Source organism: Brachyhypopomus gauderio, chromosome 17 (assembly GCF_052324685.1).
Source record: "Brachyhypopomus gauderio isolate BG-103 chromosome 17, BGAUD_0.2, whole genome shotgun sequence".
Classification (NCBI taxonomy): domain Eukaryota; kingdom Metazoa; phylum Chordata; class Actinopteri; order Gymnotiformes; family Hypopomidae; genus Brachyhypopomus; species Brachyhypopomus gauderio.
In genome coordinates this window covers 16458600-16473656 of record NC_135227.1, presented here as the reverse complement: position 1 = coordinate 16473656, position 15057 = coordinate 16458600, and the positions used below count along the sequence as shown (strand labels likewise).

Below are 15057 nucleotides of genomic sequence, written 5' to 3'. Positions count from 1 at the left end.
GCAGGGACCAGACCACGCACTAATGACTCCTGCAGGCAATGGCCCCTTAGTATTAATATGTCGAACTAGTAGGTGTAGGCATACATAATCTAAGCAATGCATATAAATTCTGAAAAACAAAATCCAGCACCACCATCTTTTCAAAACACACACACACACACACACACACACACACACACACACACACACACACACACACACGTATGTATATATAGCATGCGCCAAAGTGAAACATGGACATCAAGAGACCAAAAAAAAGGAGGAAACTGGGGGATGTGATCAGGAATGTGGCGATTCCTCATGCTGGGTGTTTCTGTGATCGAGCGTGAGCAGCATGGATCGTTGGCTTCCCCAGCAGCTCGGGGCGCCCCCAGACTGCCCCGGAGAGCCATAAACACAGACCACATCACAGTCATTAAAGACCCGCTGATTTATGGGAACCTATAATGCTCCGCGTGGTATTTCACCCAACCAATCCCTTCGGCCGCACGGTTTGAGCCTTGCGCGGTTAAGGACAGACAGCCCAAATAAATAAGTAAGGTGTGGGCGAGCCTGCCGTGAGCCCCATACGTGCAGCAGGTTTGAGCTGCTGCCGGCCAGTACACCTTCCTTCAGAGTGAGGCCAGTCTTCCACAATAATATCATGGCACATCAGATCACTAGAAGATATTCAGTAGTTAACCAAAGACAGAAGTCAGCCAGATGACTACCAGATTTCAGAATGCACCTTACCCACTATTGGGTGTACAAATTCCTGGCAAACTTCGTCTAAGTCCCTAAGAAGGCCAAAAGTTGCTTTTTAATGCTGGCTGTGAGCTGTGGAGCTCTCCTCCCTCCTCCCTGGTGAGGGAGTAGTGGCAGAACCCCCTTCTGGCTCTATCTCCACTGAACAGGCAAGAAGCAGCCAGACAGTCCTGGCCCATGGAACACCCGGGCTGGACAGGGCACGAGCTACACAGACACAGCCCAGGTTCCACACGTCAGGAGCGTGAGGAGACAAAACCGGCTCAGATCTCTTCAAGACACACCTGGTCTTGAAGCTCACACACACACACACACACACACACACACACACACACACACACACACACACACACACACCTCAGCTCCTCTCTTTCTCCCCAGCACATCCCGGAACCTGGATGTACATCGTTGCTGTGCCTAGAGAAAACAGCATTACGTTTTTCCTCCCTAACACTGTCTCCTGATTGAGAAATGGGAAAAAGCAACATTATTAAATCCAAAATACAGCAAAAACACCATCTGTTCATTCATGTTGAGAATGTGAGTCCCCTCAGGTGCTCTAACCCTCTCCCAGATGCTCTCATTATAAGTCATTATAATAAAAGGACGCAATATTAAACTCAATAGCGATCTTAATCTAAAAAGAAGCTCATAATGAAACTATAAGCCACAGTCTTACTGATTACAGCCGTCCCAGACCAGCTGAGAGTTGCACAAGACCGTTCAGACAATACAGCAGGCAGCATTCTGTTTTACTCTAACTGCTTCCACATGCCCTGGCATCCCTTCACATTTTCATACATCGAGCGTCTGAATATGCCCATAGGCATTAAGGCTTGGCTTTCCTTTCCTCTGTGACAATTGCTGGTAACAGTGGAGAAACCGGTAACAACTGGTAACAGTGTTCATTTGTAACATTAGCCGGTGGTACTCCACAAACGCCCTTATGCAGCAGGCTGATGACGAACCACAGCAGCCCTGGGGAGTGGGGGAACCTCCACAAACAGTTCCAGCCCAGCTGGACGCGGCCCCACGTGCCCTCTCGCGGGGCTCTTCCTAATCGCCCCGGTCTGGGCACCCCCCTCCCGCTGAGGATTCCTGGAAGGCTGACGGCGTCGAACACAAAGAGAGCTGTGTTCGCCACCATGACACGGGGCTAAGCCCAGAGAGACGGTGAGTGTTGGAGAGGAATGAGTTTTCTGACCCTGCCTGCGTGGGTAACATCCGACGCTGAGTCAGCACAGACAACAACCACAGCGGCTAAACGCTAAAAAAACCATCTGTTCCAACCCAAGGGAGGACAGGAAGGACTGCCCCAGCATGACTCTGTGATCAATACTCTGAGTGAACAGAGGCTGTTGAAAGAGATACACTCAGTGGTAGTGGTGATATCTGCGAGGACGCTTCTTACTTTCCGATGTGGGAGAGGAGCCTGAGATGGAATTCTCGGATACTTAGTGGCTTGCGTCAATTTAACCGAGTAGTTGACGCCAATTCTGACGCTCTCATTTCTAGAGAAGCACACGCAAAGGCAAGATGTTCCACAGAAGCAAGAAGGCTGTACATGCTTGTGATAGTGCATGCATTTTGCTTTACTAGGAAAAGGGATTTGTTCTTGGGCCTACAAACCTACCTTCTCATTCACAATGAATCACGCAGTGCCAAGGATCATGATGCCATGGAAAACATCAGGTCTCTACATCAGTGGTCTGAAACACGGTAATCGCTGACAGAGTAGCAACTGGGCTGAACGAGTGAATAATTCTTCTCTTTGGTTAATCAGCAATGAAAAAGGCTTTAGAAGAATAAGCTCAACCTTCTAAAAACAATAAACTGGAAAGTCTAAACCATATCTCTTCTGAGACCAAAGTACCGCCACCTTCAACACATCTCAATAGTGTAATGCCTCTACTCTCATTCACCAGCCCAGTGGTCAACAGAACAAACAACCTCAAATAGAGCACGCTAGCATCAATACATGACTGAATCACAGCCAGCATGGACGCACACGTCAGGGCAACCACCTCCCTTAATTTCCTCTCATTGCCATTTGGCTGTCCTCTCTCCAGCTGTGTGGGCACGAATGTGCACTTCATAAGCAGTAAAGCTCACTCTCCCCCTGGCCTTTCACCACATTCGTGGTGTGGTGAAGAACAATAAGCAGTCCTGATCAAAGGCCCACCAGGAGTCCCAGATGTAGGCAGGGAAAGCCCTGGGTAGGCCCGAGTGATTTACACCCCATCTCTGGGACTCACCACAAGCATGACAAATCAGGGGGTTGATATTTCAGTGGGGGCTCAAACAAAGGAGCTGTTGTTGCCGGAAGGCCAGGAACAGGACCTGCTTGACCCTAGCCGTAGCCTAATTTCCATCAAGTGCTGTCATAGAGCAGAAAAAAAGATGTTCTCATCACTCAGTGTTTGTTATTTCAGTCCATTTGTTACTTCCGAAAAAGCAAACGAGCTGGATTTCACAGGGGCATGAACACATACAAAATGTGTCTTAAATAGCCTTGGCTTTTGTACGGAGGTCTTCAGGACAGACAAACACGTGAAGAGAATGAAAGTGTGTTCTCCTCTCTCCGTGTTCCTCTCCTAACAGGTTTCAATGGCCTCCACCCTTCTCTCCTTACCAAATGCATGCGTGAGAGACAGAACTGCCTTTTGTGTACAGCTTAAGCAAAGTTTGATACTCAAGGCATATCCGCTAAAGATTCTCTCTCTTTTTTGCATGTGCCAGCCAAAAGCATTTGCTATCGAAATCGTTTATAAATCCCCCAGTACCTTCATCTCATGCCAAATTCTGCCTCATTAGATGCTGTAATAAACACCCAACCAGCTAAAGACCTCAAACCTCTTTAAAAGTGTACAGCAGCCATAATATCTCCTACCTTCCAGTGTCGTGCCTCGTCCCAGGAGCGGATCTCCAAAGCCAGAGGTATACCGGGCACTAACAAAGAGCTCATACTCCGTGTCTGGCAGCAGGTTCTCAAGCATGGCAGTCGTGGTGTCTCCTCTAACACTGATCTCCTTCCTCTCGCCATCCTCTGGCTTGTAGGCTATGCGGTACTGAAGAACATTCCCAGGAGCCGCCTGCCACGACAGCTTCATGGTGTACTCGGTCTCGTCAAACACTCGCAGATCTCGTGGTGAGCCCTTAGCTAAAAAGAGACAGATAAGATGAGTTGTTACATTGATAACTGTTCCAACGAGACCCAAACCCGTTCAAGATTTTTTAGATTTAAGATTTAAGTGGTTGTGTTGTAACCCAGTGTGGGATGTCACGAACATCACCTTCTTTGGTGGTGCCAAGAGTGTCCATGGGGTGGCCAATGCCAGACACGTACTCAGCTGAAACTATCACGCGGTAGGTGGTGACGGGGAACAGATCGTGAAGCACGATGGTAGTCTCAGGACCTTCGGTCTGTGCCTCCAGTCTGGTTCCACCACTCACGGGCTCATAGAAGATCCTGTAGTGCAGAACCGAGCCTGGTGCTGCTTGCCATGACACTCTGAAACTATCGGTTGTCTCCTCCGTTACTCTGAGGTTACGGACCGCTCCTTGTTCTGTGTTGACAAAAGTGCATGTGAAATACGTGTGAATCTTGCGTGTACCTAAAAGGCTGTCATAGATTATACATTAATATTGTTGACTGTAGTCTTAGACATAAGGCTTTGATGTGAATGATGTGAATGAGCACATACCTTCTAAAGTGGTCTCTTCCCCAGTTAATGGAAAACTGTCTCCTTTGTCATACTGGGCAAAGACATTGACCTCGTAGGTGGTCAGGGGGGTGAGATGGGGCAAGGTTGCTGTGGTAGTGTCACCAGGCACAGCGAGAGTGGTGTAGTCCCCAGTTATATCAACAGCTGGCCGGAAACGCACCAGGAAAGACAAAACGTCCTGGGCCTCAGACACCCAAGTGGCCCTGAAGCTCCTGGATGTCACTTCAGAGAATGTTAAGGACTTTGGTGGGAGTAAACCTGCAAACAAACAGGCAGGATCGTCACGGTCAACAAATGACCAGCTGGACAAAGTGAAAAAGAAATTCAATTTGCAGTAAGGTCTAAAATGAGAGCTGCTCTATAATACCAACATTTAACATAGGCTGAAAAAGTACCATAAAAGCATGAGAAATTAGATACTTGTAATATTTTTTTTTGTGTTTTTTTTTGTTTAATGGATTTCTATCATAACTCTCACTTTTCGGTATTCACATTTTGCACTGAGAAGTTTCACCAATTTTTCACACTGTTCTCAAACCATGACCAACATCAATACATCAATTATTTAAAATAAACAAAGCATTGGCTGGGGTAACACTGAAGGTTTCCTACTTCTCTTCTTGATGTTGAGGAGTTCCTGCTCGATCCTGAGGCAAATGGACTGGGTCAGTTCCTTGGAGATCCTCTCGAAGGCATCGAAGTCCTCCACCTCGAACACGTGGCTTTCTGAAGGTGGGTTGGCGATAGCCTCCAGCTCTGACCGCACAGCGTCCTTGACGCCCACAGCGAAGATCTCCACGTCTGAATTCCGCAGGTTCTCCGCAGGCACTTTGAAGGAGTCCGAGGACTTGCCATCGGTGATCAGCACCATGACACGTGGCACGTTGTCACGGGCGCCTCGACTGGTCACAAAGATCTTGTCCCGCACGTAGGTCATGGCTTTGCCGGTGTTGGTGGAGCCACCGCGGTAGGGGAACGTACGTATGGCCTTGACCACAGCGCTGATGTCGTGGTGCTTGTTGAGAGCGAACTCGGTGTGGGGGTCCCGACTGTACTGCACCAGGCTGATCTGTACCTTGCTGGGGCCGATGTCAAAGGAGTTCACCAGCACTTCCAGGAAGGCCCTCACTTTTGCGAAATTAGCCAGGCCTATGCTGTAGGAGCCATCGACCAGCAGGACGACGTCAGCTTGAACGTCCACCCCAAGGGAACACTCTGTGGAAGAAAACATCCCTTTAACTGTCCTCGGACGGATCTTTTTAGACAAGACTTTATTATTAATATAGACTGATTTTACCTAATGACACTTTGACAGGCTGTGTCTTCTCCATGGCCAGTACTGGCTCACTCGGGGTGAGACCTTTCAGTGCAAACAGACTGATCTCATATTCCGTCTCTGGCGACAGGTCCCTGACGTTCACTGAGGTTTGGGTGGGTCCCGTGTACAACTCCTGTCTCTTGCTGCCCGCCAGCATAGGGATTAACTGCAACTTGTAGCCCGTCACATCTCCAGGAGACGCGTCCCACATCACCCTCATCGACTTGGAGGAGATCTCGGTAACTTGGAGGTTTGAGGCTGCTTCAACAACTGCCAGAATGATAAAGGGCAAAGGTCATGACTGAACATCAGCGGGATGGTGGTGTGGTGCAGGTGAAGTCGGCTGCTACGTTTCTTTGTCGTACCTTCTTCTCCACTGGCCAGGGAGCTGATCTGGTCTTCCACACCAGAGCAGACCTCAGTAATGAGCTGCTGCTGCACTCCCTTTATGAGGTCAAAATCCAGCACGTTGTATATATGCTTGTCGTGAGGAAGGGAGGCTATTTCTTTGAGTTCATCCTCGTCAGCACCTTTGATACCTAAAAATTTGTATGGAGTGTACATTCTTTAATAAAACTCTCTGTTATGGCACAAAATCAACATTTGCTAATGATACTTCTCAGGAAAAACTGAGACATACCTAAGACAAAAATCTCAGCTCCAATGTTTCTCAGTTTTCTGGCATGCTCATACACTGGGTCCTGCGATTTTCCGTCTGTGATGATCATGGCGATTTTGGGGAAGGTTTTCCTGGCCCCAGCAGCCTCCGTGAAGGTGTTTTGCACTAGATAGTCTATGGCTTCACCTGGTTGCAAAATTCAGATTAAAATCATTTTTAAAAGCATTAAGGAATTTGTTAAGATGCTGAGTCATTCTTATGACAATAAGGGCTGAAACTCAGTAGAAAAGAATATTTAGATAAAGTGTCATGCCATGTTATGTGATATGCTGGAGGTTGGGTTCAGACAAACATATACAACGCATACACTCTCACACATGCACACACCTGTCATGGTGTTGCCTCCTTTGTACGGCAGGTTTTTGATGGCCCGGAGGAGGTCGGCCCTTCTAGAATACTGGTTCAAGTTGAACTCCGTCCTGGTGTCTGTGCTGTACTGCACCACGGCCACTCTGGTCTTGTCCTCGCCAATGTCAAAGGCTCCTGCCATGGCTCCGATGAAGCTGCGTATTAATTTGAAGTTCTCCCTTCCCACACTCCAGGAGCCGTCCACCAGGAAGACCAGGTCCGCCACGGCGCTCACTGAGCACTCTGATGACAGGAAGGGGGAGGCAGATGGGAAAAGCAGAAGAATGCTTCAGAATAACAAAAACAAACCACTCGGTCTTGCCTCACCTACAACTACGGCCAACAAAGGATTCAAGCCAAAAGGATGAATATGACAAAATAGTAGTTGCTTCCTGTGGAATTAAGCATTGGTCAGCCAGAAAAATATGCAATTGTTATATTCTTCCTAGAAATGCAGCCACAAATCTTAGGGTTTATATTTGTTATAAAGAACCTTAGTGTATCAGCTTTTGGAGTGATGAGTCTTCTCTTGGGAACAACACCAGATCAGATAATCTTTAATTGGTAAAAAAAAAAAAGGGGTGTGCATATAAGCACCTCTTACTTGGCAGAACTTTACAAATGGTTCTGTTGACATAAGTGGCACGAGCCATTAGTAAATATGTTGAGGTGGGTCTTCCTGGAACCTCTTCTGACCCAAATCCCACATACCACTGAGAACATCCACCAAACATACATGTATTTAATTCTTTAAAATTATTTAAAAAAAAAAACAAATATCCCACACTACTTGAAACTCTTCATCTAAGATCATGGCCTCACACTTCCAGGGCTTAAACATCCCTTGCTAAACGAAGGGATTCTGATGCCCCAGATTAATAAAAAAAAAGTTTTTGTTACAATTTAATATGTACATAGTCAATCGCTGCTTCAGTCTGAAAAACAGCAACTAAATGCGGCTAATCACACCTATGGAAAAAGTGAAAACAACCCAAAGGGAAAATGTAATACAGCACTTTTTTCCAGTGAGGGAAAATTGGCCTCTCCGGGGATGCATTCTTTGGAAAAGGAAAGATTTCAGGAAAGCTTTTGTTAATAATTTAGAACACGGGCACACTTACTGATGACATCTGTAGGTTTTCTTTGTGTTCCACTTGTATTACTGGATTGAACTAACATGCAAAAAGAAAGGAGTTTTAGTGGTGCAATCACAGTTTTTATGATGTAAAAACAATCTCATCTATCTTAATAGATGTTCCATTTTGGAGACAAATATTAAAGGGTATTTTAGTAGATTACATGTTGTTGCTGATTTAATGTTTGGAACATGATCTTTGTATAAAAATGTTCAGCTGGTTTGTAGATCCTTCGTGCAGAGTTTACACTTACTTGTTAACTGGCCAAATATGGGTATGCTTTCATCTGACCCATAATAGGAGCTAATTGACACAGAGTAATCTATATCTGGAGTGAGATCTGTAATGTCTGTGGTTGTTGCCGAGGCAGGAAGACTGAAATCTTTTGAATCATCTGAAATGGGAGAAAATGAGATATAGTGTCATATAATTTTTTTTAAGGCAGAGGTGTAATTACCAGCCCTGGAGTGTGTGAGTGATCACTTACCAATATCTGACACTACTTGTACTCTGTAGCCTTGTATGTGAGATGATGGCCTCCTCCATGACATTTGAACTGTGTTTTCATTTAGGATTTTAAATTGCAAGTCTGAGGGAGGCTCCACTGCGAACAGAACAGTCATATTTTAGCACAGACGTCAATTAACACTGAAAATGTAAGAATAAAAATTTCCAAAAGGACGGTCGGAACAATCCCAACAAGAAACACTTCAAGGATGAAGTCAGCTTGTTTCGCTGTTGGGCAGGACAAACAGACCAACGCAGCCGTATGGGTGGCAAAAAGACACACAATTATGAAAGAAGGAGAGGGAAGCCATTTTTTTTTTGAAAATGGCCTTTGCTTGAGTTGGCTGGCCCAGAGACCTGTGGCAAGCAGCTCAAGCAGGAAGGCTAAACATATTTCATTCAGCCCCACTATGAATAGACCATCTGCCAGACCCCAGAGTAGACAATGAGTGGACCATCCAAAACATGCTGTATGCAGTCATGTACGCATGCCCATTCAGTGACCGGGACATTATGATCAAAATGATTCACAAACTCATGGCAATGTAACACGTTCATTCACAGGACTTTGATTATACAATGGAATCCAAGTTACCCAAACTCAAGATAGACCTATCAGATATCAGAACAATATGTTATATATATACATGGCATGCATATATACACATATTTCAAAATGTCTTTTAAACTTTTTTTTTCTCCATACAGTATATCAATCCAGTATATCATCCATTGCAAACCTCAAAAAAAAGAGTACACAATTTGTCAGGTGACTCTTGTGCACTTCCTTTTCTTTGCGCGAGTATTTGTGAGGTGGCGAGAGGTGACGGAGCAGCGTGTGTGAGGAAAGTGGACATCACAACATAACGACCCACACGCCGCAAAACGTGACGTCTGACATAAAACATAAGAGGGGGGAAAATGTCTCCCAGGACCGGTCTCACGGCATCATGCACATGTACATGAGAAAGTTGTTGGTGAGCAAAAAGTTCCCATGTACATAAGGGACCACGCATACACAGACCATAATATATTTCAAAATGATATTCTTCCGCAGAGGTGCTTCACATGCGGCCTGCTCTAGCTCATCTATAACAGATGTGTGCCACATGTAAATCCTGGCGTGGCGTCCCAGACGTGTGTGTGTGGGAGTTGGACATGCGGACACATGCGTCCTCGGCCTAACATCGTGTGTGAGGGAAGGAAGTTGGGGGGGGGGGGGGGTGTCTGTTAGACAGCACTAATTGAGAAGATAACACTAAATGTGTAAATGTGTGAGTAAAGAGCTAGGTGTTAAAGAGACTTGTTCACACATGCTGGGCCAATGGGATTATTGGTTATACTGGGATGAATTAGCATCCACCATCCTGAGTGATGGGCCTGAGTGTGTAAGGAGGCCCAATACATCAAATGTGGAGTGAACAGTTGCTGCTTATGCCCTCTTTACCTAGTGTGTGTTAACAGCCACTTCCTCTGCTACTATGCAAATGATACAGCTCCATTAAGATGGTATGCTGCAAAGTTTCATGCAAAGGGAGGTAGGAGTGTGGTGGAGATGGTGTGTGGTAGTGGGGGATGGTGTATGATAATGGGGGATGGTGTGTGGTAATGGGAGATGGTGTGTGGTAGTGGGGGTTGGTGTGTGGTAGTGGGAGTGGTGTGTGATATTGGGGGGTAGTGTATGACAGTGGGGGATGGTGTATGGTAGTGAGGGGTGGTGTGAGGTAGTGGGGGATGGTTTGTGGTAGTGAGGGGTGGTGTGTGGTAGTGGGGGATGGTGTATGGTAGTGAGGGGTGGTGTGAGGTAGTGGGGGGTGGTGTGTGGTAGTGGGGGATGGTGTGTGGTATTGAGGGGTGGTGTGTGGTATTGAGGGGTGGTGTGTGGTAGTGGGGGATGGTGTGTGGTAGTGAGGGGTGGTGTGTGGTAGTGAGGGGTGGTGTGAGGTAGTGGGGGATGGTTTGTGGTAGTGAGGGGTGGTGTGTGGTAGTGGGGGATGGTGTATGGTAGTGAGGGGTGGTGTGAGGTAGTGGGGGATGGTGTGTGGTAGTGAGGGGTGGTGTGTGGTAGTGAGGGGTGGTGTGTGGTATTGAGGGGTGGTGTGTGGTAGTGAGGGGTGGTGTGTGGTAGTGAGGGGTGGTGTGAGGTAGTGGGGGATGGTGTATGGTAGTGAGGGGTGGTGTGTGGTAGTGAGGGGTGGTGTGTGGTAGTGAGGAGTGGTGTGTGGTAGTGAGGGGTGGTGTGTGAGGGGATGGTGTATGATAATGGGGGATGGTGTGTGGTAGTGGGGGATGGTGTGTGGTAGTGGGGGATGGTGTATGACAGTGGAGGATGGTGTGTGGTAGTGAGGGGCGGTGTGTGGTAGTGGGGGGTGGTGTGTGGGGGGATGGTGTATGATAATGGGGGATGGTGTGTGGTAATGGGGGATGGTGTGTAGGGGGATGGTGTATGATAATGGGGGGTGGTGTGTGGTAGTGGGGGTGGTGTATGACAGTGGAGGATGGTGTGAGGTAGTGGGGGGTGGTGTGTGGTAGTGGGGGGGTGGTGTGGGGTAGTGAGAAGTGGTGTGTGGTAGTGGGGTGGTGTGTGGTAGTGGGGGATGGTGTGGGGTAGTGAGAGGTGGTGTGTGGTAGTGGGGGGTGGTGTGTGGTAGTGGGGGGGTGGTGTGGGGTAGTGATAAGTGGTGTGTGGTAGGGGGTGGTGTGTGGTAGTGGGGGATGGTGTGGGGTAGTGAGAGGTGGTGTGTGGTAGTGGGGGATGGTGTATGACAGTGGGGGATGATGAGGGGTAGTGGGGGATGGTGTGGGGGGACATGCGAATGCTGGAAGAAGAGAATCCCAGAATATCATTCTAAAATACACTGTGGAGAAAGCCACAGCTCACAAAACATCAAGTGCACAGGCAGGTGACACACACACACTCACACACACACACACACAAACAACAACCTGAGTGACAAGCTGGGTATCATGGAGGCTGCTGTAAGGTGGCTCACCAACCTGGTGCAACCCCAGGAGGCCCAAGCGAATTCCCCTCGTGTCCAAACAGGCCCCAGCTCCAAACCGAGAGTCTTCCCCCACTCTCAGAAAAGCAAGGTGACCATTCTTGCGTGATGTGTCAAAGCACCAGTGTGGAAAAGCCTAAAACTAACCTGACTGCTGGTTAAAGCCAGACTAGCCTGACTACTGGTTAAAGCCAGACTAACCTGACTGCTGGTTAAAGCCAGCCTAGCCTGACTGCTGGTTAAAGCCAGTCTAGCCTGACTACCACCAGAAAGAGGCTGGGTACCGCGGTTTAAGAGATGTGAAGCTTTTGGAATTTAGATGGATCCAGGGGCACATCCCATCATAAGCACAGCTCTCCCGTTCCCCGGAGAGAACCTGGCCCATGCCGAGAGGCCCTGTCTCCACCCAGACAGGCATTCTTTTTGGCTTGCACTGTTGCCAGGCAGCTCGGAAAAGAGGTTGGAGTCTCCCGGTAAAGCCGACCAGATGCCAAAGTAATTCTGCAACATGTGCTGACATTATGGATTGCAACTCAGCATTTTCGAAAATGGCTGCAAGGCACTTAAAAAGCCTCTTTGTGCTGAGGACTAATTTGGCCCTCTCCTATTACATCTTTCCATTGATACATAGAAGAAGATATTGGATGCCCCCAAAATAGAGTGTGGAATGGAATGTTTTCATCTTAAGTTACAAATGAATTAAACTATGACGTTTTCTACACAATCCTCTTATTTCCCCCTCAAACAGTTACCTGTACACTAAATGATGCTGAGTGGTAACATAAAACAACTGAAATCACGGCATATAAGGCACATACATATTACTAGATGTAACTCACAAAAACTTTTTTTTTACTGAGGTTTTTTTTATTTTCAGGTTTAGCATTAAGCTAACAACTACACTGGTAGTAAACTTGCATTTTTCATTTTTGCATGTTAATGGATACCTTTTAAAGAATAAAAAAGATATATATTTTTTCTTGTTTGTTTTTAATGACCTTTCTGACTCATTTTCTGAAAGGACCCTTTGGCCTGCCAGAAGTGTATAACCCCGGCCATTCCACACACTCATTAGACAAGAACGGACATGTAAGCAGAGACAATTACCAGCCCAAATGGAGAAACTCATCTGTAAGGCATGTCTTCAGTTCATTGGCAAGTTTCTCTAATACAACATTAGATTTGTTTTTGTTTGGTTATTTCGGTAACACTTTACAATATGGTTCCTTAATTAATGTTTAAATACTTATTACCTAAGCAATAGTTAATGGAGAATTATCATCATAGTTTTACCTGAATTACTCTTCACTATAATAAACTACTATGTTAGGTCACATGTAAGTAATTGATAAGTAGTCTTCATCAATTTTCGTAACTACTTACTTTCGGTTTCTTAATTAATGTATTAGCTAAGCAACAAGTAATAGAGAATTATCATCATAGTTTTCATTAATTACTCTTCACTTCACTGTTAGTTCACATATAAGTAATTAATATGTTGTCTTTATCTATTTTTGTAACTACTCACTTAATCAGTCCTTCATTAATGCTTATGTACTTGTCACTCCGGCGTGTCTTTGTGTGCATGTGCGCTGGTTTGGGTATTATTGTTGAGATATGTAAGTGTGTGTCCTGTCCATGTCCTTCATCAGCTGTTGTTCGACCTTTGTCATGAGTGTTGTGTTGTTCGTTTTCATCACTGCTTTAAACGCTGCTCCCATCTCGGTATCCTGCCTGCTCGCAACGTCACAGTAAGTAACTTCAGAATAAGTAATCACATATTTACTTAACAGGGGTGAGTATCCCGAAACGTTCTTAGCGCTAAGTAACCTCGTATGAAACGTACGAGGTTATGAAGTACTTAGCGCTAAGAACGTTTCGGGAAACCCACCCCAGTACGGTTTCCTTAACACTAAGTACTCCTCATTGTAATGACCTGTAATTACAATGAGGAAGTGTTATAGTGTGCAGTGTATAATAGTAAAGTGTAGCCTGTATGTAAGGATGCGTTTAAAGCAGTGACGAAAACGAACAACACAACACTCATGACAATGTCAACAATAATACATAACGTGTGCAACGAGACTAGAGATAGGTGAGAGAACTTACAAAGGCGATTGTCTAGACATCGCTAGACATTCACACAGGGGCATACCCAAACCAGCGCACATGCACACAAAGACACGCTGGAGCACGGATGTAATTTTTTGGGGGGGGGGGGGGGGGGGGGGGGCACTTTTTCAAAAGCTGGTGTTGGTCCCCCCCAGTTTTTACGGTTAAAACCAAATATTTAAATAGCGACGAATCCATGTCCCCCCCACTTTTTAAATCAAAATTACGTCCATGCGCTGGAGTGACAAGTACATAAGCATTAATGAAGGACTGATTAAGTGAGTAGTTACAAAAATAGATGAAGACAACTTATTAATTACTTATATGTGAACTAACAGTGAAGTGAAGAGTAATTAATGAAAAATATGATGATAATTCTCTATTACTTGTTGCTTAGCTAATACATTAATTAAGGAACCGAAAGTAAGTAGTTACGAAAATTGATGAAGATTACTTATTAATTACTTACATGTGACCTAACATAGTAGTTTATTATAGTGAAGAGTAATTAAGGTAAAACTATGACGATAATTCTCCATTATCTATTGCTTAGTTAATAAGTACTTAAACATTAATTAAGGAACCGTATTGTAAAGTGTTACCGTTATTTCCTTTTCATCTTTGGTTTTTCAAAATTCTTATTACACTCAGAATTACTAATCATTCTTCATTATCTGTATCTTTTAAGTTACAATTGTTTGTCAAATTTTCAGTTTATTTTATGCAACTGTAAGAAAGAAATAAAGAAGAGGAAGAGAGAGGAAAAGAAAACTTTTACAAACCATTGTAAGTACCTGCATCCTTGTTGCAAAAAAAAAAATGTATATGGGGTTAATGTTATATGACTTTGACAAAAATCAAACAATAAATGCAAGTCTGTTTCCCCCCATACATCACTACATCATTAGTATAATTCTATAACTTCAAAGTGGGGGAGCCAATAGAAAAATTAAGGTGTGAGGATATTGAGAAAAAGTTAAAGATTTGTAGTTTGCGGTGACCATACCTTGGGCATCTACTGCAGTCAGTAATGCTGTAAGCAAGGCAGCAGTGGCCAAATACAGCCTGATCTTCATTTTTAGGTAGGGAGTCAGCAGCACATCAATTAATCTAAAAAGAAAGAAAAAAAATCTCCATTCAGGTATGTGAACACATGGAAAATGTGAGCAAAATAGGAAAGCAGACTTCAGGGCATTTCTGTGTGATTTATGACAGGTAGCTCCACGAGTGGACACACTGGAAGGCAATTTTGATTATGTCATGAAAGAATGTTCTGAAGACAAAATATATCATCAATACAAGTCGTTAGACTGTTGTATGTGACAAATATGAATGGAAAAAAAGCGCTGGAAAATGTGAAACTCTTTGTTGTATGGTAGCTCTTGAGCGCCTCCTTGTGGTTTTTTGTGGAACTAATAAATATTGCAAACGGTTCGGATAAGTAAAAAAAACACTATCATACACAGAGGCATAGATTTAAGCATTC

At 45.1% G+C, this 15057-nt stretch overlaps 1 protein-coding gene across 4 annotated transcripts in view; it reads right to left on the bottom strand.

Moving 5' to 3' along the window:
- col12a1a (collagen, type XII, alpha 1a) overlaps positions 1 to 15057 on the bottom strand; it is a 54457-nt gene that overhangs the window by 38926 nt on the left and 474 nt on the right. For 3 of the 4 annotated variants that reach the window (XM_076978524.1, XM_076978526.1, XM_076978525.1), the window contains exons 2-13: positions 14578 to 14681; positions 8438 to 8554; positions 8204 to 8344; positions 7936 to 7986; positions 6794 to 7057; positions 6428 to 6592; positions 6153 to 6326; positions 5767 to 6057; positions 5082 to 5684; positions 4449 to 4727; positions 4038 to 4310; positions 3635 to 3904 (exon numbers count right to left, since the gene is read on the bottom strand). In XM_076978524.1, coding sequence (XP_076834639.1) covers positions 3635 to 3904; positions 4038 to 4310; positions 4449 to 4727; positions 5082 to 5684; positions 5767 to 6057; positions 6153 to 6326; positions 6428 to 6592; positions 6794 to 7057; positions 7936 to 7986; positions 8204 to 8344; positions 8438 to 8554; positions 14578 to 14647 — 2698 coding nt within the window. In that variant the 5' untranslated portion in view covers positions 14648 to 14681. The remainder of the gene's footprint in view (positions 1 to 3634; positions 3905 to 4037; positions 4311 to 4448; positions 4728 to 5081; positions 5685 to 5766; positions 6058 to 6152; positions 6327 to 6427; positions 6593 to 6793; positions 7058 to 7935; positions 7987 to 8203; positions 8345 to 8437; positions 8555 to 14577; positions 14682 to 15057) is intronic. The other variant, XM_076978527.1, reaches the window with a different exon arrangement.